This window comes from Manacus vitellinus, unplaced genomic scaffold, assembly GCF_001715985.3.
Source record: "Manacus vitellinus isolate BGI_N305 unplaced genomic scaffold, ASM171598v3 scaffold_14_pilon, whole genome shotgun sequence".
Taxonomy (NCBI): Eukaryota; Metazoa; Chordata; class Aves; order Passeriformes; family Pipridae; genus Manacus; species Manacus vitellinus.
The window spans coordinates 14,343,630-14,354,696 of NW_021939063.1; the positions used below are offsets into that span (position 1 = coordinate 14,343,630).

The following is an 11,067-nucleotide window of genomic DNA, read 5'->3' on the forward strand; positions in this document are numbered from 1 at the left end:
AAACTTCTCCCACTCAACCTAAACACTCAATTTAGGTTTCAATTACAGCTATTTTAACACCAAATCTAACTACTTCCCCACTGACCACACAACTGCTACGGTAACTAATACGATTATTCTGTGTATTTGGATGGTTTTGATTTACTTTTATTATTTACTTATTTACTAAGCATGACCAGTCCATACTTAAGCATTTTGCAGGTATATCTTTAACAAGCAGGGAGTAAGGGAAAAGAAGGGTAGGGAATCACTGCTACCCACAGCACAATGAAAGCAAAAGAAAAGGCTTTCTCTACCAGAGCAGCACTACTCTGTTTGAGAGACTTACTTTAGGCTATAGTAGAAAGAACTCTTTCTGGTGTATGCTGTCTCTCCCTAGGCAATTTGCCAGTAATGCACTACCAGCAAATCTTTTTAAGGAGAGACAAGTCCTTAGTAGGAATTCCCCACAGGAACAAGCCTGCAACTTTGAACACGGAAAAAACATTTCCTTTCAAATTGGAATGATTAAGTACCTCTTTCTGTAAAGCCTTCTGGTTTGGACAACTGAGAAGCTCTCTTTTGCATTTAAAAAAAAAAAGGTTTTGTAGCATCATTAACTGAAACTTTTAACACAAAATTGTGGATCTTCTTCTCATACCCCTGTACTCCAAAGAGACATTTTAACTTGAGCTGAAGTAGCCAGATCTTCAGGACACACAAAATAGAGAAAAAAAAAAGGACTTGACTACGTTACTCCTAAACCTCTACAAACCCAAATGACCTTTCTAGCTGCTGGAAATTGCCAGTCATTTTGGTCATATACTTCTTTCAGGAATGTCCCTCTTCCTAAGCCAGTGTGAAATAAAATTTCTGTTTCATTTGTGACTAGAAGTGGACTTGACCCATTCAATTATGTTTATCAAGACTACTGGTGTAATGCAGAACAGATAGAATAAGCCTAGGAACTTACTGCAGGATAAAGTGGGAGTAAAACATTAAAAACTCCAAATTTTCATCTATTTTGCAGAGGTGTTCATTACACCATAAAGGAAAAAAGGTTTCTGAATACAACATTTGCACTGATAAAAGTCAAAGCAAGCCATAATTAGCTAATGCATACTACTGGAAGTTTCGGGTTGTCAGTGATATAAAAAAATTAAAATATGCAGATAGGTCTGAATACTACAATTTTTTTAATAATCCCCTTAGAGAAGTCTCATCTATTAAGAAACTCTTGCAGTTGTGCAAAGGTTACTTACTACGTATACTGTCTCACCTAATAACCAAACAGCTTTACTATGAAAGATAAGGCAGGTTGCTCTAGCAGTTAAAGAGTTATTTCATGGCTTTTTGAATGAGAAAATATATGTCAGGGTAATGAATATACATTAAAAAGAGCAGAAAAGAATGATCATTTGCATAAGCACGTAGACACAAAACTGATCCAAACCTCTTCATTTTCAAACCTGTGTGAAAAATGACAGCTCCTAACATTTGTGGGCTTTTTTTTTTCAAAATTAAACTGATTTTCTCACAGGGCCCTCCTGACTATTCACACACAGAACTGTAAATACATTTCACTGACTGGAATTGGTACACAACATAAGATTCCTGTAGTATATCAGATAGAAATACATCCTATATTTTTGAATCTTTTTTCAGATTAAACTTAATGACATTTTCTCTTAAAACAAATTCTAGTGCCTTTAGTGCAGGCACACAGGTGCTTGGCTAAATATACACAAATCATTGTAAAGTCTCCATCATGTTTTTCCTGCATACAAAGGGAAGTATTTTCAGAGCCCAAATTATCTTGCATCTTTCCTGAAAAGTTTCCTTGGGTGACTTTTATGCCAGCTAGACATTTGGGGAGAGCATTAGCTAAGAACTCAGAGGTAGAAAAACATCAGAAATACAGGATCAAAAAGTTACTTAGACAGGAAAATTTTCTGAGGGGAGACCAAAGCCTCAAAGACCTGAAAAAGTAAACACCAAGACAGCAGACATACATTGAAACCTTTCTAAAATACAACATAGAACATTTACCAATTAAACAAAAAAAATTTAGAATTATTTACTAAATGTGGTTTAAATTACTAAAATTCTACAACAAATGTTTTCAGATAATCTACATCTAGAGGACAACTGGGTGCAAGGTAAAAAACCAACAATATCTTTTCAATGGGATGGATTAATTAGTCATGTGGCCTTAGAACTGAATGAGTCAGAGTTGCTAATGAGATAAGGACAGGAAGCCTGACACCTCTAAGTCAAGAGTTCAACCGGTTCTTCTCAGAGTACTCTCCTGCTGTGCCCTAGATTGAAGACACAACACTGGATTTCCTACTGCTGAAGAGACTGAAAGATCCACGTAAAGCTACTTACAGAGGAAATCTTTGCCTGAAAGTAGGACACAAACATTACCTTTCTGTAGCAGTGTCCCCCACTATGGCTCTCCCAGCCCCAACTGCCTGGGACAAAGAGACATCCAGGACCTTCAGCACCTGACTGGAGAGGCCACCTTTTAACACAGAACGTCACTCAGAGGGTTCCCCACTGACAGTGGCAGCCAGACACAAGGCTGAAGAATCCTGCTATCAGGGGCATAGAGTCTTTAACATTAGGTTCCAGCCCTTTATGCATTAGGGGCAAGTTCTCTACTCACATGACTTCACAACTGCCAATTTGCTGTAATTTATACAACTCAGTCTCCCAAAATGCACAGGCTGTCAATCTTCTCAAGTAGAACAGTGTCACCTTCAGGGTCTAGTCACAAGAGCTGCAGTACACACCAAGGAGACTCAATTCAAACTTCAAGGGCATAGCTTTCATCAAGCCTGTATGGATGGATGCCACCTTATTGATCACATTTACTTATTGAAAAAAAAGGAAAGAAAAAGGAATAACCAACAATGTCTTGATCACAGCCAAAATCCAGACTTGTATTGTGCCAGTCTGCCTACATATGGTAAAATAAGAAGCCCAGTGCCTGTCAGGCTGATGGGAAAGGCAGCAGGAAGCAAAGCACAGGAGAACAGAACATGATACAGCAGGATGATACCAGAAAGAAAAATTGAGGTGGGAAAGCGAGATAGAGCAAATCATTCTGCACAAAAGGACAAACAGAAGAGTAAACACAGAGGGAAGACAGAGGGTAGAGACAGAAGATAATAGGAAAGAAATGAGTGAGAAGACAAAAGACATGAAGGGAAATAACATACCACAGATGGGGGGGAGGAAGGGGGAAGGAAAATACAGCAGAAACAGAAGAAAGATATATACAGGAAACCCTTTCTGACAGAAACTGCTTCTTATCAAGTTCAGACAAGAAACACTTCCAAAAGGAGAGCTGAATCAAGCATGGAAAGTTCAGATCAGCTCAAACTTCCAAAGAAACTACATTAAAATATGAAGTAGTGAGCTAATGAGGATTCTATCCCAAAGCACAATGCCCCTGCTCTGCTCTAAGAGAAAAAAAACTTCTCTGGTTCAATACTAGTTTCACCCACTTAGTTGCAGAAGAACTGGGCCCACTTGTATAAGTACCTTCACTGATTAGGGACCTAATCATTAATGAAGTAGAATTCAGAATGAAGTTCAGTAACTTTTTTTAAAGTTCATCAGTCTGTACTGTACCATGCAGAACACAAACCCACTACTCCATTCAAAATACAGAAAAGAAGATCCCTTCCTCCTGCCTCTCCTGCAACACACCAGAGACACATCAAGGTGTTTTAGACAAAGGATTAGATAAAACTGAGAATATATGAACTGTAACACTTGGCAAGCTGAATTTAATCCTGTGCTTTTGCTTCATTTGAATGCATTGTTTTGTGTCACCCACAACTCTTCAGAGAGAAGTAGTACGACCAGGAATGCCCTGAGCAAGAAGATTGCTGTAGTGCACCTTCTGCTCTCTGAGAATGGCAAAACAGAAATCAGAGCTTCTCTATTCAGACAAAAAGACATGCAAAAAGAAAATGATAATGAAAGGGACTCCTATCCTACATCATCTGTGGTTACCATCCTCTTAATTTAGTCACCAATATAAGGAAAAAAACTTCTCACTTCCCTAAATTACCATCATTATCTCATAGCATGCAGCTGGCTCCATCACAAAAACATCAGTAATGACAACTCATAGATCAGCAAAGACAAGTGACCAACACAGAAAGACAGTTGTACCATCCTTACACTTGGCTTGCACTGTCAGTAGTCTATAAACTGTCTACTGTTCTAAAAACAAGCTGTGGAACCCTTTCACAGTCCTTTATATTAAGATAATTAGGAGCAAAAACTGACTCACTTTCAAGAATGATACCCAAGATACAGCTTATTATTAAGAAACACATAAATATGCATACATTCGATTTGCTATTTCTCTTAAGACACACAGATGTGTTTCTTAAAATGTTTGTTCTATTTTTTGTTATTCTGTGATACAATTTATTTTGCTGTTACTACTGCAACATACAACTGTGTTGGTCAGACACCACATGTTGAAACCTTAATGACAAAGCAAGGCCAGGGCTCACTCACAGCTCAACCAGCAGCTGGGTGGTTGACACACAGTCAGTGTTTCACTGTCTCAGTCACAGGTGAAGACAGACTCTGAAATCGCATCTCCAACTTCTCTTACAAGTCTTGCAAATTCCATCATACAAAAGCTGCCTTCCAACATCCCACCACCACCAGAGAGCACTGAACATCTGCTCTGCACATGCATCCTTGCATTGTGGTTGCCACTGAGGACTTCCCAGAGCCATAAGGAATGAACACTTCACCTGCTCCAATGCCCCCATATGCAAAGAGCCTTCTCACTAGCCCAAGAAAAATTGGAAAAGTTTCCATTCCTAGTTCCCACTCAAGTGTTCCACTGGTTTTTGCTCTCTTGTACTACTGCTTCCTCTTTCCACGGCTGATTACAAATTATGTATATTTTGTATTCACAGACAAACCCCACATGCATAAATACTTCATTTTTCTGTTTACAAATGAAAAAAAAAATATGAGCCAGTTCAGCCAGCTGATGGAAAGCAATTAATCTATTCAATTCAATGAAGCAACACTGATTTATTCCCCGAGAACCAAGCCCTAGATATAACATCCATATGCAAACTAAAATGTATGAAGATGAACTTGAATTAAAGCCAGAGTAGAGTAGTCTCCTAGCAAGATCAAACTGGAAGCATAAGGCTCAGGAAAGACACGTGTCTACGTGCAGGGGGCTAAAATCCTACCAAACCTGTAAGATTCAATGGTGATTTTTAAGATTTGCTCTGTTCTTTAGACCTATATCACAAAAAGATCTGAACACTATTAACAGATTAATCTCTACTTCCACTATAAGACAGCCCACTTCCTCAAACCCATACATATACATCAAGCACCAGGAAATGCTCCAGCACGTTCCCAAACAAGCTGAAGATTTCTAACTCAGCTCTTCTATAATATTCCCTCACAGCACACTTGAATCCACACTAACAAATAAATGGGTCTACACTAGGAAAATGGTCAGTGAGGAGGGAAAGACATGAATCTAGATTGCTGGTTAATGTATTTCATAATAGAGAACCTTTGTTGTAAGAAAAGCCAATGCTGCTCATTTCAGAACTATTTATTGTATTAGATGGGGCACACAGGATGTATCTGTGTGTTCCCTTACTGGACTTAACTCTACTCCAGCACTCAAAAACACCTTGTCAGTATAAACTATTTGAGCAAACACAGTGGAACAACTCAACTTCAGTATAAACAGGATGCAAATTTAAGTGACAATTTGAGATAACTAAAGTGGCCAAGTGAACACTGGTCGTGTTCAAGAAGCCTTCTATTTAAATTGAGTAAGGATTAAGGACCTTTTATTAGCAAGAGAAAAAAAGCCACAGAATTTTATTTTTGCTTAGGCTAACATGGCCACAGTAGATAAAAAAAAACCAAAAAACCATCAGGGATGAAGATGTCGATTTTGTTCTAAATACTAGCACATTGTAGACTTGAAATTGGGTCAGAAATACCAGACATGAACCTAAAAAATGTAGTGCTAAAAACATTTATTCAAAATTATTAGCCTCTGACACAAGTTAACTGCTTTACCCTTTTCATGCAATGCTTTATGAAATTAGTTATTAAAGGATCTCTTGGTGGATTGACAGTTATGGAGATTTGTGCCCTGAATTTCTCAGGGGTGGAAAAAAAAAAAGGAGAGAGAAAAACTGTTGGTTGGCTCAACACACAGCTGCATAACTCCTTCTTTACATTGACCTGAATTATTCTGCCTTTCATCAGCAATTTGTATTGTCCATATTTGCCTTATCTTGATAAACAAAAAGAATACATGAAATGGGTCATACATACAGAATAATCACTTTTAGGAAAACAAACAAGCATCCAAACACCACAAATTATGCAAAGGTGTTCATAATATAGAAGACCTCATATGAACCCTAATTTCCCAGGTAAATTAATCCAAAATTACCCACTAACTGGTATCCAATTCTTTATTTCATGACCCTCCTCTCCAAAACAAGTCACATGCAGGTTTTGAGTGCACAGGACCACTGAACTCCACTATTTCAAGATGGAGTTTATTATAAACAATTAAATTACTGCAATGTAATTCAATATTACCCTTGAGTAAGGGTAATATTTATTACCCTTATTATTAGTCTTTATAATTTTTAATAGAGAATCTAGAAAAATTAGTTTTCATTATATATTTTCAAGCACAACACTAATATATTATTTTCAATGGAAGAAATACATCTCCAGACACACTTACTGCAATACCACCCCTTTTTTAAAGATCACTTATATCAGCAGTGACTGCTCTGAAAACTCACAGTGATGTTCCTATCACTTTAAAATACATGAATGTACAATTTCCCACCATCCTCTCATTAAAAACTAAAATATTAAGGAAAATACATAGCCAAACACCACCATTAAAAACTGAAAACAGACTAGACAACACAACCTTCAGAAGATCTGAAACAAGTGTCAGCAACAATAAGAGCTAGTAAATAAATTTTATCAATATAAGCAATAAAAACACAAATTAAAGGTTTTATACCACACAAATATACACATGCACACAGCATAATATTAATGGACATTTCCCTCCAAAGGATTTCACTGCTGAAAAATCTCATTTTACATAAGGGAGCACACCCTAATACTGGAGGAAAAAAACACAGAGTAATTCCATATACATTCTGTAGTACCACTATATACCAATTTTTTTAACTGAAAGTACCTCTACTTAATGCAGTCTCAAATACTAGCAGCTAATCACAACCACCAAATTGAAAGCATAGCAAACAAACACAAAATTAAAATTCAAGAGTACTTACCAAATTATGATTAGTTGAATTAGAATCATCTTCTGGGAATGGGATGTAAACAGCTAAGGCCACACAATTGGCAAAAATAGACAGTAGTATAAATATGTCAAATGGTCTGGAAAATCTTGTTAAGGAATTCATGAATTGTGAGTATCTACAAACTTTTAAGTCTAGTTCTCCTTTCAGTATCAACAATTGTAAAACAAGTCTTACTTTAAGGCAATCTTTTGACTGATAACTATGACAAACACTTCATCACCTTTAGTTATAGCACTATATATACCATATGATTTTCCATCACAATGATCTTCCAACGTCCTCTTCCTTTTGAAAAGAGTGAAAACTATTACTCATGCTGCCACAGAGCACTTTATATTAAATTCCAAAGATGAATATGATTATCCACTCTTAAATCAATATGTGGGTCATCATGATGGGCAAGGAATAATCATGGAGCTGTTCTGTCCTCAGATACTTACAAAGGTCTCATTAATATTAAATAGAAATATGTTTGCCCAAAGGAGGAAAATAATTCGGGATATAGTTCATAGCAGGATATGAGAAAGAGTGCCAGAAAACCACAACTATTCCCCTGTATGAGCCCTGAGAAGCTGTACAGTCAAGGCAGGGAAATTCTGAGCCCCTTCATGTCTGCAACAGTTGGATTCCTGAATAATTTTGCTTTGGCCAGGACAGATCAAAGTTTATGTGAGTAAAATGAAGAATAGGACAACATGACTGGCTTGGTAGCTGTGCATGAGGAGAGGCTTCAGGCTTTCACACTGACAACAGCAAGAACTGCAGCTATGCTTTTTAGCCTGTATCTGGATGACAGCAGTAGAAACCTGGAGATACTTTTTGTCTCCAGAAGAAAAAATATTTCTTAAAATTCATGCCTACAAAGTTCACCCTTCAGGTTATCATTAATTCTCCTTTCTCCCAAAATATTTCATTGTTTTAACTACAAACGTGGAAGTACCCAGATGAACCTGTTTGTGGAATTTCGGAAAGGAAGTACTTTGGACCTCAGCTATGATTTTTTGCATCCTTTCCTATATTTGATGCATAACTTCCTGATATGTTTCCACAAGAAGCCCATAAAAGACTGGGGGAAGATTTGCTAAATTTTCTTTGTTGGCCTATAAAAAGTTTGTCACCCTAAGGGCCAAGTTTATGTCTACAAAGCCTGTCAACATCAACAGCTGCTATACTGTGTACAAAATGAAGTTACAACACACATCTTAACACTCAGCATTTTCCAGACTGAAAAGTGCAATTGATACCAGCACAAGACTGACAACCTTGTTTTATGATGTGGTGCTACTGGGACAAATTCTCGCTGAGTTATTCCACTCTAGATCCATAGTAATTTCATTTACCTGACCTTAGCCAAGGAGAGGCCAATTTACTGAAATTACTTGGACTTCTACCAGTTTAAATGAAAGAAGAATCCATTTCACTATCTTTAATTTACAATTGAATTCTGTTCAAAGAATTGAAAAACAAAACCCTATAAATGAGTAACAGCTCTTATTGCCAGGTTGGCTGTTCTGTTTATAGTAACAAAATGAGTTTTACCTCAGTAATCTACTCTCTTGAACAGCTGTTTCCCATTACAGGGATGTTGCCATGGCTAATAGGCTAACATTTTTCTCCTGGTACCTTGGCAAAACTATTTTCTATTTCAAACCTCTTCTTGGTAATTAAATAACATACCAAATTAACATGCTCTCAGTTCTGCCAGAGAAATCCACATATTTCCACATCACAACCACTGAACTAAAGAAAAAGCAACCCTTCTCAGCATACAGGTTATCACAAATACAGGCCACAATGTCTGATCTCCTTTCCAGGTGCACCACGCTTCCAAATATGTTTGGAGATAGACATATGTTGCAAAAGCTCAGAAGATCAATATATTTCAGACACTTGTGTGTTCTTAGAGCGATTCCTTGGCTTAAGTAAAAATCTTCCCTACATTTAGTACCTGGAAAAACAATCTCTTTATAAAGATTTTTATATCTGACCCATTTGCCCTAATGGCAATACACCAAACTGCAATATGGAAGACACAGGTTTGACATCTTCAGTAATCTCCCAGTTAACACTGCTAGATACACTCATAGCCATTCAACCTTGTTTGGAAGGGTAAAAAATGCAACACACTTTTGCTGGAATATAACCTAAGCTTGAAAATGTTCTCCCACCTCCCCTCAAGGAAAAAAAAGAAAAAAAGAACAGCTTAGAGGTTTTCTCTGACTCTGAGCTACTCAAGTCAGTAAAATGATATTGTGTCTTTATGACACAAAAGGCCACCTTTAACAGCAATTGAAGCAAAATTGACTACCATCAACACTGACAGTTACCCAAACGTGCAAGTGAACTACTGTGTTAGTTGTAATGTTCTAAGAGATGCTGTAAAAAAAAAATCCCCTCAATACATTCAGAAAACATAAGAGAATTATAAAAAAAGTAAACTGCAGCAAAGGATACTTCCATTCTACTAGACTAATGCAGGCTCTTCGTATTGGGTTGTTGAGGGATAAACAGAAAAGGGCACGGGGTGGCCGACTATTAGATGTGTTACCCTGTTTTTTGCTCTTGGCATATTGCTGGCGTTTTCTTTGGGACAGAGATCCTACAGGCTGGGCTGTGGTGGTACTCATGTTTTGGGCAGCCTTTGCTTGTCTAGCAGCATCGATTGCAGCTTGCCAAGATAGAACAGTTTGCTTGGACGGTGCTGAACTGTTTGACTGAATAGCTGGTCCGTCACCAGGGAGAGGAATTCTGGTGCTACTTGCATAGTTCACCTCTGTGGGACAAGAGAAAAAAGTACTTGGTTATAATTTTTTATGCTAGAATGGGTCCCAATATTTCTGACTTGCCTCTTGACAGTGTGATGCTTCCACTGGACACACAGGCATAGACATATGCACACACTGGTGCTGTGGTAGATGTGACTGTGCTCAGGAATCAGTATTATAACTTCAAGTTTAATGTAAGCATCAAGACACAAATACTACACTTCTTATTTTGGTTCTTCAACTTAACACTTCTTTTCCTAACTGGATGGCAGCTTTTCTGCCCTCGTGTTTTTTTTTCCAGGAAAACATACCTACTCCTGAAGAACAACTTTGCTGTAGCACCTTAGCATTTACTACTATCTCAATTCATTTTGGTCAAAAAGAGTAGTTGCTTAAAATTCTTACACATTGTTCAATTAAGACCAACCAGCAAGGAGGGGTGGGGTGAGTGGGGGGGAAGTCCTGTGAGCAAGTTAAATCTTGCCTTGTTTTGCATTCTTAAAGAAAAATGCGTGGATGCCTCCCACAAGCAAAAATCCAACGTTGTCTGTGCTGAACATGTTCATAAAGCTCTGCTATCTTTCACACTAGAAAATTACAAACGTGAACCCACTGTTAAAGGACAGAGTTTGGTTTTGCTTTTTCACAAGGATTTTAAAAATAAACTGCACCTTCCAAATAATAATCGAGTCCTCTTTATGCAGATGATAGCAAAGAGGCAAAACACCACCTCCTCGCAAGGATCCTTCCTCGCGAGCTCTTTGACTAGCGCAACAGTCTACTCCTACATGCACCTGTAGGAAGGAGAGGCTCCTGAGTGAGATTCAAAACTTGAAGATGCCTGGGTGGGGAAAAAAAATGGAGGAACGGCACAATATACGTGCCGGGAATCCGGGCTGGCAGGCGGGATGACTGTGAAACGGAGCTACCCGGGCAGG

The 11,067-nt window shown here is 37.9% G+C and overlaps 1 protein-coding gene across 1 annotated transcript in view; it reads right to left on the bottom strand.

The window, feature by feature from the left end:
- CACNA1D (calcium voltage-gated channel subunit alpha1 D) overlaps nt 1-11,067 on the bottom strand; it is a 176,061-nt gene that overhangs the window by 158,183 nt on the left and 6,811 nt on the right. The window contains exons 2-3 of the mRNA XM_029958237.1: nt 9,819-10,137; nt 7,335-7,440 (exon numbers count right to left, since the gene is read on the bottom strand). Of these exons, the coding sequence (XP_029814097.1) occupies nt 7,335-7,440; nt 9,819-9,991 (279 nt within the window). The 5' untranslated portion in view covers nt 9,992-10,137. The remainder of the gene's footprint in view (nt 1-7,334; nt 7,441-9,818; nt 10,138-11,067) is intronic.